Here is a 19116-nt window from a genome sequence, read left to right on the forward strand (position 1 = left end):
TACTGTATCTACACAGAGACACACGAGAGGTGCAATGAGTTCTCTGTTAACTGCAAATCGAACATACTTAGTTGGACGATCCATTAAAATGAATTGTAAGAGAAAGGTTGGTGAGAATATGAAATATGAGCAAAAATGACAACACTATGCTTTTTTTATATTGAGAAAAAGTGCTCAAAGCTGATTTTAAATTTAATGAACTTCTCCACATCCGAACAATACACTTTCCTATCTCACAAATCTAAGTACTTTAAGTACAATAACCAAGTTCGCTCGATGGCGCAACCGTAGTAAAAAAATATTTCTTCCTGCACAAATCAGTTTCATAATCGAGTTGATTGAACAAAATGATACATTGCGACATTTAATTTGAATCATAATATTGCCATAGCTTCATCAATTTTAACATTGTTTTACATTATCATCCTTAATTCTAACACAGTTGAACTTCGACTCTGTCTCTCTGAAGCTAATGTCTGCTCCCTTGCGCCCTTACGAAGCTCAAAGATACTCACTTAACCTCTGAGATGTAGCTAACAACATCGCTGCTTGCTCACAATCGATTCAGATGCCAAAAATTATACATGGCACCTATCAACATGTTCCTAAGGAACCTTACGACTTATGTGTCCTTAACAACTGGGTTAGCACAAACTCTGAGTGAACAAGGATGAGGAACGAAAGCGGCTGTGTCCTTTTGGAGAAGTATAGCCCAGTATTTACCTATATCTTTCCATGCACTGTGCGACGCTATTGTGCAGTTAACTTCCAGTGTTAACTATTTATTAGGCAAAGGATAATTTCAGAGAGATATAGGACCTGCCAGTTTATTCTAGTAGAAAGGAATGACACATACAGACGTGAAAGTTTAATGAGGGGACGACGAGTAGTCTGCTATGTCCTTGTTGAAAGTACAGTCCCAGCATTTGTCTGAAGTGATTGAGGAAAATCACGAAAAACATAAATCAGGATTGCCGGACAGAGCATGAGCCTCCATACTCCCGAATCTGAGGACAGCATCTTTACAAATGCACTACTTCATTCGGTAATATCTGTTTTCTTGTACTTGTGTATAATTTCAACAAGATAATGTAACATGAAAGAACTAATTACACACTATTCATTTAGTCTGCCCACACTTGATCATTAATGACTTCAGGAGTACGATCACTATTTCCCATTGCCCAAAGGACTGGAATTTCACACATATTTGTGACGTTGCTATTTGTTGGTGGATGTACCTGTAGCATGAGTTTTTTCCTTGTTATATTGGAGTATCACCTGCGCTGCATAGAGGCACTTTCCGCTACTTGCACTTGGATTTCGTTATTTACTACATGTATACCATTCAGCACCTGTGTTCAGTGATACATTAGTCCTTCGAATGTCCAGATGGTCCTGTACCCAGTGTGAAGAGGAAATCACATAGTGGCCATGTATTTGTATCTGTAACTGAATCTGAATATTTATATGTCTTTTGTACTTCTATGAAATATTTTTTCTTCTCCTGGTATGAACTTGTGTACTGTATGAGGTACACCTGCATGTACATCCACATGGACATCCTGCAAATCACATTTAAGTACCTGGCCGATGGTTCATCGGACCAGCTTCACAATAATTCTTAATAATTCTACTCTCGAACAGCGCGCGGAAAGAACGAACACCTATATCTTTCCGTGTGAGCTCTTATTTCCCTTATCTTATTATGATGATCGTTTCTGCCTATGTAGGTCGACATCAACAAAATATTTTCGCTTTCGGAGGAGAAAGTTGGTTATTGAAATTTCGCGACAAGATTGCGCCGCAGGGAAAATGCCTTTGTTTGATGGTGTCCATCCCAAATCCTGTGTCACGTCCGTGACACTCTCTCCCCTATTTCGCGATAGTACAAAAGGCACAGCTCTTCTTTAAACTTTCTCGATGTACTCCGTTAATGCTGTCTGGTAAGGATCCCAGACAGCGCAGCAGTACTCCAAAAGCAAAACGGACAAGCGCAAAGTAGATCCGTTACATTTTCTAAGTGTTCTGCCAATGAAACGCAGTGTTTGGTTTACCTATCTCACAATATTTTCTATGTGTTCTTTCCAATTTAAATTATTTGCTCTACTAACTCATTATATTTAGTTGAATTTACGGCCTTTACATTAGACTGATTTATAGTGTAATCGAAGTTTAACGGATTCCTTTTAGCACTCATGTGAATGAACCCACACTTTTCATTATTTAGGGTCAATTGCCAATTTTCGCACCGCTCAGGTATTTTTTGTGTATCGTTTTGCAATTTATTTTGATCTTCTCATGAGTTTACTAGACGATAAACGACAGGATCATCTCAAACAATCTTCTCCGATTGTCTCCTAAATCATTTATATGAATAAGGAACACCACAGAGCCTATAATACTACCTTGGGGAACGCCAGATATCACTTCTGTTTTACTCGATGACTTTCCGTCATTTACTACGAACTGTGACCACTCTGACAGGAAATCACAAATCCAGCCACATAACGGAGACGATATTCCGTGAACACGCAATGGCACTACAAGCCGATGCTATGGTACAGTGTAAAAACCCTTTTGGAAATCAGATCCCCGAAATATGGAATCGACTTTGTTATTTTGTCATATTAACCTTAATTGTAAACAGTTTCAACATAAGCAACTGTAATATAATGGTGCTCAGTGGGATCAAGAGTCGTTTGCCGTGCTCTTGTAAGAGGAGAAAAGCTTATAAGCATTTCAAGTTTTTCTCTTAGAAACAAACCAGTTATTAGCGCAGTTTCTGAGGAAGTATGACTACAAGCGGTAGCACAGAAAATTTTAATAATGACCTATTTACAAATGTGATTCAGTTTTCTTCGTAAAGCGGGTGCCTAAATTTATTCATTCTCGAGTCCAGTGGGACGTACGAGTCACACACGCTATACTCATGATGTTACAAATACTTTACGCCGGCTCTCATTCAGGAAATGGTGAGAGTGTGAACACGCAATCGGCGCCTAGCTTATGGACTGCTGACTGATGGATGATATGCCTGTTCTGCCATGACAGACAGACAGACTGGAATCACACTGTGTTGTACTGGATAGAAGCTAAGGTTTCTGACGGGCTGAAATATTCTTTACCGACCCAAAATCATCTGACTTACACTAAATCCCAGAAACGGGTTACGATACATTGCGTGTATAAGAATAGGAGAAAATTCAGGTTACAGTGCAAAAACTACTGCAATATTAGACATCTATATTAACTGCAACTTTGAAGGGTCAATAGATTTTAAAAAAGGCAGGAGAATTCAAAACTGAACGTTCAGCCAGTGCATCACCTCGCCTGACTATTCTTGAATAGTTGTCCTCGTATTTCCACCGCATTTTTCATGTATACCTTGTTTTAATACTTTTTGTCTATTAAAAACTCGTATTACCAAACCATGGAATACAAACTATAATACTGAACTGTTCCATCTTTCTAAATCAGACAAACCACTAGCGTCTATCACTTCATCGTTTAGCAAAAGCGGTGAGTGCATACACGTTGCCAACATGTCAAACTCTGTCTTTTCCACTGATCTGGTTAAAGAATTTGATGTTTTGAATTTCTGTTCTCACCTTTACTCCATACTACCACTTCTTAGTGTTTATCGAAAACTGTGTATGGCATTACTAAGGAAGCTTTGCTCTGTGTGTGGCTCTAGACAAGCGGTTCACACGTTTATGTTTACACTACATGACATACGTAGTAGCTTCGTCCTTTTCGGGAAACCTTTTACTTTGTAACAGAAAAATGAACGAATACCTGAATCTCAAAAAGTAGCAACTGGAGAGTAACAAGTGGAACTATTCTTGTCTAGAACTGTTAAAATGACTCATCCGTTGATTCACGTGGAGAGACGACATGTCACCGTTACACACGCATCAAATACCTGCACTGCATAGTTCCTCAACAAATTCCCTGCAAGTGTGGCGTTGGCCAATGTGACTTTTATTTCTTTCAGTAAATAAAGGTGCAGTTGAAAGAAAACGATTTTCTTTCGGACGAAAAATTCTTTTAGCAGTATGACAATGCAGCATTTACCACCAGATACGTGGAAAACTGGGTGATTAGAATTAAAATCGTGAAAAATACACTGGGACTTTATTGCAAATCATTCGTAGTGCTTCTCACATTATAGTCCTTCCCGCAAACAGACCGAGGCAGAGGGGTGGTTAACCCAAATGTAGTAACAAAAAATTTGTTGCGTAAGAGAAACATACATCATATTCCCACATTATGTTTGGCAGAGGATCTACACAAAGACTGGGAAGTTTATATACGGGCTGAAAGTCATGTTCCTTCAATAATGACACTACTAATTACGAGAATGTACATAATATGTGTGTTCTGGTGTAATATTCTGATGTAGAGCGACTGACAGCACACATGAAATATATTGAGGCAAATTCCAGGACCATAATACAAAAATTGTTTCCGGAGCTAGAGAAAACAGAATTATAAACAAAATGGCTATTTTAAGGAAATTATCCTAATACTTTCCAGTAAAACAGAATAGATATCCTCCTTTCCGTTTATGAATAAAAAGTAGACTATACTGGAACAACGCTCCAAATGATGTCTCATTTTAAATATATTTTACATTCTCTATTTGATGAATGTAAAATCTTTGTTAGTTCATAGACTTAAGTGATCGTTTAGTGAAGACCCCTCACTGCAACTATACGTAAAACGATTGCCTCTGGAATGAAAAACATAATTTTAAATCCTGGCTGGTAAATTTATGTTACATTTTCTAGTGAACCAAGAAAAACCCTTATTCGCCGGCCGCGATGGTCTAGCGGTTCTGGCGCTGCAGTCCGGAACCGCGGGACTGCTACGGTCGCAGGTTCGAATCCTGCCTCGGGCATGGGTGTGTGTGATGTCCTTAGGTTAGTTATGTTTAAGTAGTTCTAAGTTCTAGGGGACTTATGACCTAAGATGTTGAGTCCCATAGTGCTCAGAGCCATTTTTTTTGAACCCTTATTCATTACGCGATCGTAGAAATACAATCCATGGATTCGCTAACTAATGGGCTTCTGAAGTTAATTGTCATTTCCTAAGCATATGTACTGCTGAATGCAAATGTATGATAAACATTTCTCTAGAGATTTCCAGAGTTTAAAAAAATATAAAATTCTTCTTTTTGTTTTGTTATTGTTTGGAAATTTACAAAACGGAAGGTGGATGTAGTGGATGTCTACACACCCCCACCAGGAAGGTGTAGCCAAGACGCACTGCGTAAATGACTTCGCAGACCTAATCATAGGCTCTATAAGGAACAGTGATTCTTTAGTTTTTATACTCGTACTTGTCAGATTCCTACAGATTCATTCCGCAGGTTTGCCAATGTAAAATGGTGAACTGCGTGGGGTGAGCAACACTATTATTGCATCTTGTTGCGACTTTTCAGTTCCTAATTTAATGTTTTGCAAATCTATACCCCTACTGTGACATGTTTCGCATTCTCTCTTTCTCTCATCTTTTCTGAAAAGTATATCAGTTTATAAAATAAAAATAAAAATAAAAGTTCGTAAATAATCTATGTTACTTTCTTCAGTGGTTTCTAGTCTTATAGTAGTCTACTGCAGAGGGAACTCATAGATACCATACTTGTGTAACCCTGGAGACGCAGCACAAGTGGAAGTGGGACATGGTGCCTACACGTGACGACAGTATAAAAGCGGCAGGGCAGGCGCGGGAGCTCAGTCGTCCTCGTTCGTCCACGACAGGAGCATCTGCCGCAGCAATGGCCGCCGGTACGGTAAGTAACGCGCCCAGGTCGCCCAGTCACCCTCCCACGCATACGTGTGCATACAGACCAGACTGCTCTGACGTGACCTTCAGAATTTGCCGCTAGGACGACGTGCTCGTTTTGGACTATTCAACTCGACCTTGGGCATCTTCTTTCTCCTGCGACCTTTTCACTCAGTCTCCATTTCCCGCCACGTTGTATCCTTTAGGACCGAGCCGTCCTTGAATACGTCGGACCTGGAGTTAAGTTGAGATTTACCGCTACCCGCCGCTTGCGAAACTTTACGATCAAAATAGCCGGAGAGTCCGTTCCACCGGAGACATCTGGTGGTGTGATAGCCTGTGCTGCAGTGCTGGTGTTAATCGATTTCACCTTTACATTTGCCAGCAAGGCGGTGTAGTGGCTCAACAATAGACGTATGCTCGCCAGGTGTGATTTCAAAGTTACTGTCCGTCGTGATTTCCTAGAGGACGCTGTTGTCGCTGTCACAACTAAGCATCAGTGTATTTCGCTCCTTCCTTAGCCATTGGACTTTATATTGCAACGACAACTATCCTAATGTTGGTTGACTGTCTCGCGCGTTCACCCCAACTATTTTGATCTCAATTTGTGCGCCTGTCCAAGAGCAATTTTCCAGAATTTACTCCGTTGATGATGGAAATTATTGATTGTTGTCCTGTGAACTCATTTAGCGCTGCAAATATGAGGGTTAGTCAGATCACTTATCCTGCCTAAACTTGCTATGCAGCAGACAGTTATGTGGCACAAGATTGTTACTCTACTGTCTAAGAATTAAGGAAAACATTCCGTCAGTTACGCTGCAGAGTCCAGTTTCACACAACACAGAAAATATTCAATATAAATGTCTCTCCCCTCCCCTTTCGCATTCCCCCCCCCTCCCCTTGCCCTGGCGGCAGAACCAATGTTTAACATCTGTCAATCTAAATAAACTGTAATCGGATTCAGAGCATGTAGCTGTCTTATGATTCGCTTGCATATTGTTTGTAACCCGAATTAATTTTGCACAATTTAGTCCATTTCTACCTGAATTAATTCTGTCTTCTCTTACAAATCACATATTTATTTGTTCATTGTCATTAATGAAACGTACTACAACAAGCTAAACAAAAAAGTAATTAATATTTTAAGCTAAAGTCCGTGTAACATGTATGTCACGCCAGGGAGATCATACATTTTAAGTGAAATACATGATAGTAACTAAAATAAACCATGTATGTCATTTACATCGTGTTTTGGCAACAGCATTCATTATGTATGGTACGGTTTAAAACGCTGTGTGCACAAACCAACACATTTACAGTACGTTATTTTGAAGTTCCTTTTCAGTTTTCTGCAGCGCAGTGTCTTGCTTTTTTCTGTGGCACCATAACTACCAGACGATTCTTTCGACGTATTTGATGTCATGCAGCACTCTACCTTGATATAGGCTATCGCCTATAGCAGATTGTCATTATGCCAAGGGAACCACAGAGATATATGGCTGCATGAAGTAAGTAATGAGAAGTAGCAGAAATAAAATTTGCGATAAATTTCAAAACTTGTAACTACGAAGTTAAGGAGTTGCAGAATTTTGCTAGCGTGAAAGTAAAATAACGTATGATGGATTAAGCAAGGGGACGCAAAAAGCACTCTCACAGACAAAGACAGTATCTCTGTCCAAATAAAAATCTACTAGTACCAAACTTAGGCCTTAATATGAAGGAGACTAGGCTGAGAATGAACGTTTGGAGCACAGCTTTGTACGGCACTGACTCGGGGACTGTGAGAACACCGCAAAGAAGAGATTCGTAGCGTTTCATATGTGGTGATACGAAACGATTTTGCATATTAGGTGGGGTAGTTAGGTAAGGAAATTCGCAGCGTCGACGAACAAAATAATATATGGAGAACACTGATAAGAATATGGGACAAAAATTTGTTAGGGCATGTATTTGGATATCAGGGTTTTACTTCCATGGTACTGCAGGGAGTCGCAGAGGGTAAAAACTGTAGAGGCAGGCAGACATTGGAATATATCCAGCAAATAATTGAGAGCATGTGTTGAAAATACTGCTCTGAGATGAAGAGTTTGCCACAGGAGAGATATCAGACGACTGGCAGCTGAAAAAAAAAAAAAAAAAAAACCTAAGACCACAGCAACTGTCAAATAATTTCCAGACATTGTGCTCGTACGCGATAGTGCAACTACACCCAATAGTACTTCTTTGCCGGCCGGTGTGGCCAAGCGGTTAAAAGACGCTACAGTCTGGAACCGCGTGACTGCTACGGTCGCAGGTTCGAATCCTGCCTCGGGCATGGATGTGTGTGATGTCCTTAGGTTAGTTAGGTTTAAGTAGTTCTAAGTTCTAGGGGACTGATGACCTTAGAAGTTAAGTCCCATAGTGCTCAGAGCCATTTGAACCATTTTTGAGTACTTCTTTGGCCAGCTAAAGGTAATTGATCACATGAAGAGCACACTCACTACCTTTTCGCGTGAATCCTTAGACAGTCAGCCAAGAGACTAAATTAATCTACGAAAGTGTGCTGAAAAGTAATGCCTCAGGATTTCTTATGTGAAAACTATCCAAGCTCTTTAAATACAACAAACGTTCTTAACATACTACATCATTATTCTGCACGTTCAGACATTTTCAGACCTCTGTAGGTAGATGGTTCCGAATTGTAGCGTGTACCATGGTGGTGAGCAGCGTAGCTACTCTGGTACTTTAGAAACAGCGTGCTTTGATAGAATTTCGAATTCGAAGAGTTCGTCCGCACGTGGAGCAGCCTCACCTTCAGCAAAGCAATGCCACACCGCAAGCGCCGACGCCTTGCGGTCACTGTCATTCATCATCCTCTATATACTCCCAACTTAGCCCCATCCGATATTCTTCCGTTTCCGAAACGTAAAGAACAGTTTGCGAGGATTTCCCTTTGACAGTGATGAAGTGGTGTACGGAGAGGTAAGATTGTGGCCCAATCAACAAAGTCAAACGTTCTACAGCAACCGTATCAACAAATGTAACTCGTTGCGTGTGTTCATCGTCTGGATGACTATGTTGACAAATAACTACGTAGACATAAAGAATAAAGACGTTGGACTGTAATATTGTCTTATTGAAAAACCTTTAAGCTTTTTCACATAAAAAAATTCGGAGCTATACCTTTCCGGCACGCCCTCGTGGAATATAATTATTCACCTTGTTGCAGGAAAACGTGGCAGCAACTACACTACTGGTCATTAAAATTGCTACACCATGAAGATGACGAGTTATAGACGCGAAATTTAACCGACAGGAAGAAGATGCTGTGATATGCAAATGATTAGCTTTTCAGAGCATTCACACAAGGTTGGCGCCGGTGGCGACACCTACAACGTGCTGACATGAGGAACGTTTCTAACCGATTTTTCATACGCAAACAGCGGCTGACCGGCATTGCCTGGTGAAACGTTGTGATGCCTCGTGTAAGGAGGAGAAATGCGTACCATCACGTTTCCGACTTTGATAAAAGTCGGATTGTAGCCTATCGCGATTGCGGTTTATCGTACCGCAACATTGCTGCTCGCGTTGGTCGAGATCCAATGACTGTTAGCAGAATATGGAATCGGTGTGTTCAGGACAGTAATGCGGATCGCTGTGCTGGATCCCAACGGCGTCGTATCACTATCAGTCGAGATGACAGGCATATTATCCGCATGGCTGTAACGGATCGTACAGCCACGTCTCGATCCCTGAGTCAACAGTTGGGGACGTTTGCTAGACAACAACCATCTGCACGAACAGTTCGATGACGTTTGCAACAGCATGGACTATCAGCTCGGAGACCATGGCTGTGGTTACCCTTGACGCTGCTACACAGACAGGAGCGCCTGCGATGGTGTACTCAACGACGAACCTGGGTGCACGAATGGCAAAACGTCATTTTTTCGGATGAATCCAGGTTCTCTTTACAGCATCATGATGGTTACACGACTCGGTCATCTCTTGTTCGCATTGACTGCACTTTGAAAAGTGGACGTAACACTTCAGATGTGTTACGGCCCGTGGCTCTACCCTTCATTCGATCCCTGTGAAACCCTACATTTCAGCAGGATAATGCACGACCGCATGTTGCAAGTCCTGTACGGGCTTTTCTGGATACAAACAATGTTCGACTGCTGCTCTGGCCAGCACATTCTCCAGATCTCTCACCAACTGAAAACGTCTGGTCAATGCTGGCCGGGCAACTGGCTCGTCACAATACGCCAGACACTGCTCTCGATGAAGTGTGGTATCGTGTCCAAGCTGCATGGGCAGCTGTACCTGTACACGCCATCCAAGCTCTGTTTGAGTCAATACCCAGGCGTATCAAGGCCGTTATTACGACCAGAGGAGAGTGTTCCTGGGTACTGATGTCTCTGGATCTATGCACCCAAACTGCGTAAAAAGTTCTAGTATAATATCTTTGTCCGATGAATACCCGTTTATCATCTGCATTTCTTCTTGGTGTAGCATTTTTAATGGGTAGTAGTTTATCTTCATTTGACCTAATATCGTGTCCCGGTTGGGTGGGAGAAAATAACGTATAACTACTGGCTTTATCTCTCAGTGAAGAAAAGTTTCATAATCTGCTTCTACCACGTAACACCAGAAGTGTTAAATTACAATGGAACTTAAATGTAAATACTAATGTACATCGATTGACTTATAGTACTGTATCTTTCAATTTTGCAGCTAGTGCCACACAGATAGCATGTTCGGAATATGTACCACATCAAATGGTTACGGATCAAGATAATTCTGTTTCTACGGCGTCAAACGAATGTGCAGTCATTCTCTAGAAAAATGCGCGCTACCTGCAACTTTTCCTTGGAGACGAAACAGCAAGGGAATCTCATATACCTTCGAGATCATCGGGAGATCCGAGTATAATTTTTCGTTTACGTTTCCATCAGTTATACACTCCTGGAAATTGAAATAAAAACACCGTGAATTCATTGTCTCAGGAAGGGGAAACTTTATTGACACATTCCTGGGGTCAGATACATCACATGATCACACTGACAGAACCACAGGCACATAGACACAGGCAACAGAGCATGCACAATGTCGGCACTAGTACAGTGTATATCCACCTTTCGCAGCAATGCAGGCTGCTATTCTCCCATGGAGACGATCGTAGAGATGCTGGATGTAGTCCTGTGGAACGGCTTGCTATGCCATTTCCACCTGGCGCCTCAGTTGGACCAGCGTTCGTGCTGGACGTGCAGACCGCGCGAGACGACGCTTCATCCAGTCCCAAACATGCTCAATGGGGGACAGATCCGGAGATCTTGCTGGCCAGGGTAGTTGACTTACACCTTCTAGAGCACGTTGGGTGGCACGGGATACATGCGGACGTGCATTGTCCTGTTGGAACAGCAAGTTCCCTTGCCGGTCTAGGAATGGTAGAACGATGGGTTCGATGACGGTTTGGATGTACCGTGCACTATTCAGTGTCCCCTCGACGATCACCAGTGGTGTACGGCCAGTGTAGGAGATCGCTCCCCACACCATGATGCCGGGTGTTGGCCCTGTGTGCCTCGGTCGTATGCAGTCCTGATTGTGGCGCTCACCTGCATGGCGCCAAACACGCATACGACCATCATTGGCACCACGGCAGAAGCGACTCTCATCGCTGAAGACGACACGTCTCCATTCGTCCCTCCATTCACGCCTGTCGCGACACCACCACGGCACCACGGCAGAAGCGACTCTCATCGCTGAAGACGACACGTCTCCATTCGTCCCTCCATTCACGCCTGTCGCGACACCACTGGAGGCGGGCTGCACGATGTTGGGGCGTGAGCGGAAGACGGCCTAACGGTGTGCGGGACCGTAGCCCAGCTTCATGGAGACGGTTGCGAATGGTCCTCGCCGATACCCCAGGAGCAACAGTGTCCTTAATTTGCTGGGAAGTGGCGGTGCGGTCCCCTACGGCTCTGCGTAGGATCCTACGGTCTTGGCGTGCATCCTTGCGTCGCTGCGGTCCGGTCCCAGGTCGACGGGCACGTGCACCTTCCGCCGACCACTGGCGACAACATCGATGTACTGTGGAGACCTCACGCCCCACGTGTTGAGCAATTCGGCGGTACGTCCACCCGGCCTCCCGCATGCCCACTATACGCCCTCGCTCAAAGTCCGTCAACTGCACATACGGTTCACGTCCACGCTGTCGCGGCATGCTACCAGTGTTAAAGACTGCGATGGAGCTCCGTATGCCACGGCAAACTGGCTGACACTGACGGCGGCGGTGCACAAATGCTGCGCAGCTAGCGCCATTCGACGGCCAACACCGCGGTTCCTGGTGTGTCCGCTGTGCCGTGCGTGTGATCATTGCTTGTGCAGCCCTCTCGCAGTGTCCGGAGCAAGTATGGTGGGTCTGACACACCGGTGTCAATGTGTTCTTTTTTCCATTTCCAGGAGTGTATATCGGAAGTTGTGCAGCACGAGGTCATGAATATTCTACAGCAAATTTCTGAAAGTGCATGAACAATTCTAACCCAGCAAGTCGATCGAAAGAACTCTTTAAATATGTCTCCACTGATAATCTACTTGATTACTTTAACGCTGTACTAACGTGTCACCTTCTAGAACCATGTGGCGTGTGGGTACCTGCCAACTAACCTGCCTCCTGAAGAAGTCGGATCTACTAGACCGACGCTTCCAATTCAAATATCAAGCCAGAGGTACCTAAGTATATAAGATGTAGAGGAGCTCATGTTACAGCTGGACTCTACTGCCACATAATTAGTAGTTGTTGACAGCCTTGGGTCTGTATTAACGTTATTACTTGTCAGGATTTTTTTCTTTTTTTAATCTGTTAAAGTTCAATTCCACGTGGCTCTACAGCTTGGCAAAGTCATCAGAGTGTAGCTGCTACTGCCAGTGATACCTGTGTGCAATAGCGTGTACGGTCTAAGAAACTAGTGACATACCATAAAACGTTAGGAAGAGTATGATGCACACAATACGGAACATTGCATGGATAGATAAATGCCAAAACTATAGCACAATTAGTTTGACAGCGAACATACGCAAGAACGTCCACCTCCATAACTGAGTGGTCAGCGTAGATGCCTGCCATGCAGAGTTTGGTTTGATTCCCGATATCATCAAGGACTTTTACTCCATGGTTGGAGGACAGGTGGGGTGCACTCAGCCTCCTAATTTCCACTGTGGGCCTATTTTCCCACGGAGCAGCGGCTCCACTGTCTGCACAGTATGCAAAACAGCAGGAAGAGCTGTATGGTGACTACATGCCCCTCCCACTACATCACCCTGACGATGTAAAGCGCCCCGTAGACACCTTTGGGCTTGAGCGGCCTGGCGATGAGGTCGTTCACACATATGAAAAATAAAATTTAACATCTCTTCGATCAGGCTGGTGGTGAGAAACGACATCTGAGATGCAGATCGACATGCGCTCGATAATTGAAACAAAATAAAAACTAGTACCCTTTAACAGTATTACAAGGGCTATTCGGAAAGTGTGATCTGATCGGGTGCGAAATGGAAGCCACTGTGCAAATCCTAAGAGGCTTTGGACAGACGTTTTGGGAGTGTCTCTAACATGCCCGACGATCGCATAAAATCGCTCGTTTCAGTTCTGAGGGCACTGTGAGCGAGTAAAGGTGCCTAGAACAATAGTGTCTCCCGCCAAGTATGAGGGCCCGCTGTGAGGTTTCCCCTCAAAGTATGCAGCCCACATAACACAACTGCCAGGCACTTCGTTCTTCATGGCAATTCTCAGCTGCAGTCTGCAGGGGCAGTGAAGACGCTTCTGCAGCCTTTTCGACGGGAAGTGTTAGATCACCCACAACATAGCCCTAATTGGCTTGTCCTGATTATCATCTCTATTCACATAAAACACTGAATATGAAGATAACTAGCTATACACCAGCATTGAGAATTTTCGGATCGCACAGGCGCCCGCCTTCTATGACGATAGTATTGGAAAGTTGGTATAACGCTACGACAAATGTCGGACCGTAGTTTCCAGTCTTCGTATAAAGAGCATACGAAAATGTACATAATGTGCTTTGGAGCGTTCTGCCGACTTGCCGTTTCCATTTTCTGCACAATATTTCGACGACTTAGCCAGTAATCTTCTTCGGGTGCTGAGAGTGTTGTTGTTATGTGTGCTCACGGCCTGGACCCCAACCAGGTTCTGGCTGCAGCAATGGCTGTATCTGAGCTGGACATCGAGAGAAAATTTCATCAGTCGTACTGGCTGGTGTGTGCCGGTGTGTCAGCGTCCCAGCAACCCATGGATCGAATTTTCCAGTGGGCGAGAGACATTTCCCCGTAAGCCGTGGTCCAGCCTGTCGGTAACTGCTGTTGACAGCCTTGTCTGTTGAGCACGGCAGCAATATGGAGCCTCGTCCGCTACCCCAGACGAAAAACGAAAACTCGGGGAAGTAATTTATAAAGTTCTGGAACTTTGGGAAAATACTCATAGGAGATGTAGTCTTAAGAACAAAAGATGTCCTTCCCCAGAGGTGAAAGACTATTTTTTGTACCTTTCTTCGGTTTTTACGAGAAACGGTTCATTCTTCACAGACATTTACCATGACAAAAATATTCATAGTGAGATTCTGTTCACAGAAGGTTATATCCTCGTTCGAAGATAACCAATTTTCGAGACATTCTAGCTGGAAGAGTAAAAATACATTAGCCTAAGTGTTGAGCATAGTTTTCAACTTCGATTTTAATTCATTTAAATATTTCCTCTATTTATTCTGACCTGTTTGCTTTTTATGCAACTAGAAACATATATCTACATCTAGAAACATATACGTATCACATAAATGTTTGTACTAAAACAAGTGGGTTAAAGAAAAAAGAGGGGGAGAGAGAAATTGCTTTTAAAACTGACATTTATTGATTCTTAACAATTCTGCAATACAGATTTTTATTCAGTGTTATGCACCTTAATATTTATATTGGACCTAAATTATTTTTCAATAAAATTAATAACAGTTCTAGAATTATGTAACAGCTACTGTCTTTATCATATATCTACAATGATCATCCATTGCCGTGACGAAAGTCACGTGATGGCTCGTAATACCATGTCGGACCTCATTTTGCCCGGCATAGTGAAGCAACTTGACATGGCATGGAATCAAGAAATTGTTGGAAGTACTCTGAACAACTGCTACCTCCATAGCCGTCCGTAATTGCGGAAGTGTTAGGCACGGGATTTTGTACACAAACTGATCTCTCGATTATGTCACAAGAGCGTTTGACTGGATTCATGCCGGGCATTCTGGTGGTCAAATTATTCGCTCATATTGTCCAAATGTTTTTCAGACCAATCGCCAACAGCTGTGGCCACGTGAAATGAAGCGTGTGGGAACATGAAGTCCATGAATGACTGCAAATGGTATATGACTGCAAAATGTCTCCAAGCAGCCAAACACTAGCATTTACAGGCAACGATCAGTTGAGCTGGACCAGGGGACCCAGTCCATTAACGCCAGATTTCGTCTCACTGCCCTAGCGGTTACATGCCATCCATAGGATGCTGGGAGGCTGACACACCGGCTCACGCCGGCCAGTACGACTGATGAACTTTTCTCTCGATTTCCAGCTCGGATACAGCCATTGCTGCAGCCAGAGCCTGGTTGGAGTCCAGGCCATGAGCACACATAACAACAACACTCTCAGCACCTGAAGAAGATGACTGGCTAGATCGTCGAAATATTGTGCAGAAAATGGAAACAGCAATTCGGCAGAACACTTCTAAGCACATTATCCACATTCTCGTATGCTCTTAATACGAAGACTAGAAAGTACGGTCCGATTGCTGACGACATTTGTCGTCATAGATTTCTATGGTTATTTCATGAATTGTTGCTTGTCTGTTAGCACTGACAACAGAATGCAAATGCCGCTACTCTCGGTCGTTAAGTGAAGGCCGTCGGCCATTGCGCCGTCAATAGTAAGAGGTAATGTCTGAAAGTTGGGATCATCGGCAAACTTTTGGCACTGTGGATCTAGGAATATATTGCATTCCCTAAACGTTTCCAAAACGTTTCCAAAATTCCCGTCGTGCACCGCTAATCACGTCGGAAATCTTTACACATAAATCACTCGAATGAAAATGACTGCTCCGCCAATGCACTGTCCTTTTATACCTGCCATCTGCAAATGTTCATATCGCTATTCGACGACATTTGTCGCTTTGTTGTATGCACATCACCTATACAACTAAAATACTGCAATACCTGTTGAACAAATAAGCCGCTGTGCATCATTATTTCCAGAAAACTCTTCTCTGAAACTTACGTCAAAGCAGTGCGAGTCATGCTAGTTCATCTTCATGCTCGACGGATTTTACACGCTGTTGTGCAGAGTAAGTCAGCCTTCATATACATGCATTTCCTTCCGTAACCTTGAGTGCAGCCGCATGAAATTACTAGTATTATCTTGTCTGTAGATGGTAGTCATTTCATTTGAACTGGAAAGAATGATGAGTTTTATTCCCTTCAATTATAGCTTCTGGGATCCCAGCTGTGACCCAACCCTACCTGGACTTGTGGACACGCTCGGTAGGAGCTGAGGCGTCCTGCGTCAGTGGTGGGTGGCGAACGAGAGAGTATGACAGCATTGCTTGCTTGACCCACGAACATGTTAATACAGTGACAGTTTTTATGAATTAAGGTGGCATCATCATGACTATTTCGTGTTTTATGTACAGACAGAGACAGAGAGGGAGGGAGAGGTAGAGAGAGAGAGAGAGAGAGAGAGAGAATGTATTGTTCTCCCGCTTTCGCAGTGGCCTTAGGACTGGAAGCTTTTTTATTTCAGATTCAATGTCACAGTTCTCACTACTTATCAAAGAACCTATCTTGAAATTCAATTTGATAAGACGAAGACGATCTTAAACTGCTTGTACCAATGTCTGGTTAACTAATTTCTTTATCTTACGTTTTTTAGTATAGTCTCGTCGACATAGCTTACGCAATTCGCTCATTTCAACGTTTTGTAGAAGAGTACGAGCTTCATGCTTCCGTTCCTTGGTGACACGTACCAAAGTTTCTAGCGCCTTCGTCACTTTTGACTCATTTCATTTCGAAATAGATTTAACTTAACTAAAACAGATGGGAGGGTCTGGCATGAGTCATCTCTCAGTCCACAAAACAAAAGCGTAAGAAGCAGCATTACATAACGCAACAAACTTATTTCGCACGGCTCTAATAAGTTCACGACATAAAGTCAACTAAACTTGATGCTTGTTGCGAAATACGACAGCGACAGCTCCGGAGGACGGGTGAGAGAATGGGAAGGGGAACTCGCCGTTTTCATTGTTGGGCTCCTTATCCTGACCCGATCAGTACTGAACGCACAAGAAATTTTGTCAAGTTGAAAATCACAGAAATATTTCCACATACCTGATGACTCTTTTCATTTGCACACCTGATCAAGTAACAAAGACAGCAGACATTATGGATTGACAGAATCCAATTCCAACCCTTATATTTCGAAAACTATTCGTCTGACATAAAATATGACAAAATCTCTTATTGTGTAGAATTTACGTTAAATCTCGGTTGTAGTTATATTTCTCTCCTGAAAATAAGCGATTTTGTGCAAAAATTTAAAAAAATTAAGACTGAGTTTTGGAGGGGAAGAAAAGGGGGACGCGCTGTCCTTACTGGGGAGAACTTTCCTGTTTCTTACCACGACACCTCAAATGTATATTTCACCGAAGTTTCAAAACTTCGTAGATTATTTTTCCCATTTGCTGTTTTTTTGAAGAGGTTGAAAAAATCAGCCAACCATTTGCAACCAAAAGCTTATTTAGTCTTGACCTAGGTTTCGATATTTATAAAAACATCTTCTTCACAAGGAGTGGGCCCCAAAATTGTATATAAACATAGATAACAAATTACTGATACTGATACTCACTTGTAACATCACATGGTGCTAAATTACGTTAGCTAACTGGAGCGGCTCATGTAATATATAAAATTCATATTAAAAACCAGTAACATCAGATGCCAAGGCTGACAGCAGCCAGATTACATTCAGAGTACGTCAGAATAAGAGCAGAAATGTATACGCCCACTGGTGAAGACTCTTACGTACTTAAAATTATAACAGGATTCCAAAGAATACAATATTTGCTTTAACATTAGTATTCACAATACTAGAGACAAAGTGCAACTTTTTAAAGGTACAGGCTCAAGCAATAAGAAAAATTGTGATGCAGACGCGCTAAACACATGCTCGTTAGAACTAGGGATTGCTTGTATTAAGTAACAGCGTTTTATTTCAAGTAAGAATGAAAATTACTTCTAGCCAGCCGACCTTAAGTAACTCAGCACTGTTTTCGGGGAGACGGCTACGCGGAGTATTACACTGTGATTCGGTTTTCCCTTCAGCCACGGTCATCCGAAAATTTACGATACTGACACACTATTGTCCAGAAAGATAGGTTTATTAAATAACGAATCTGTTACGCTTTCAGTATATTGAGGCAAAGGTGTATACGCCAAACCAATCAACAAAGAAATGAACTTGCGTGTGGGTACTCGTTTCATCGGTAAGTCGAATTTCGTCTTATCAACGGATGGCGTGAGCAACGTAAAGGCGTCACTCGTTAACTGAGGATAATTCTCGATCAAAACAGTCAGAAAATTAACCCTCTTCGCTCCACTAGAAGGGGTTGGCTAAGGAAACAGACGAACACCTGTTTCAAGTAGATCATGGCAGCAAAGGCAACATGTGGATCGGCGTTATCTTTTACTAGCCAGATAGTGTCAAGGAGACATCGAGCATAGGACCAAGACCTCGGCTTTATAACGTCAGAAGTGTAATAAGGGTGATTGCAAGTTATGCGTGTTTTGCACCCAATGCCAGCGCATGTCATTAAACCAGTATAGGGATGACGAATGTAATGTCGAAAAATTTGGGTCTCCTCAGAGAACCTAAACACGGGTACAGTCCTGATTCTGAATTTCTAAATTTCAAGATGGCTTTTTACACCGTTCCTCATAAGCGACTTGCAATGAAATTATGTTACTACGAAATATCTTCCCAGTTGTGGGACAAGATTCGGGATTTGCTGTCAGAAAGATTGCAGTTCCTACTACTTGACGGCAGGTCATCGAGCAAAACAGAAGCAACAGCTGGCGTTCCCAAGGAGATATTGCCGGCTTTCTTCTGCTCCAGATCTGTGTAAGCGATTTAGGAGACAAAATGAGCAGCCCTCTTAGATTGTTTTCAGATGATGCTGCCATTTACCTTCTTGTAAAGTCATCAGGTGTCCAAAACGAAATTGTAAAATTATTTAGACAG

At 42.8% G+C, this 19116-nt stretch overlaps 1 protein-coding gene across 1 annotated transcript in view; it reads left to right on the forward strand.

Annotated features, from left to right (window-relative positions):
- Positions 1–5708: 5708 nt before the first annotated feature.
- Positions 5709–19116, forward strand: part of LOC126101003 (endocuticle structural glycoprotein ABD-5-like) — a 33192-nt gene continuing 19784 nt past the window's right edge. Inside the window, exon 1 of the mRNA XM_049911669.1 lies at positions 5709–5797. Within this exon, the coding sequence (XP_049767626.1) occupies positions 5783–5797 (15 nt within the window). The 5' untranslated portion in view covers positions 5709–5782. The remainder of the gene's footprint in view (positions 5798–19116) is intronic.

Source organism: Schistocerca cancellata, chromosome 9 (genome assembly GCF_023864275.1).
Source record: "Schistocerca cancellata isolate TAMUIC-IGC-003103 chromosome 9, iqSchCanc2.1, whole genome shotgun sequence".
NCBI classification, from domain to species: domain Eukaryota; kingdom Metazoa; phylum Arthropoda; class Insecta; order Orthoptera; family Acrididae; genus Schistocerca; species Schistocerca cancellata.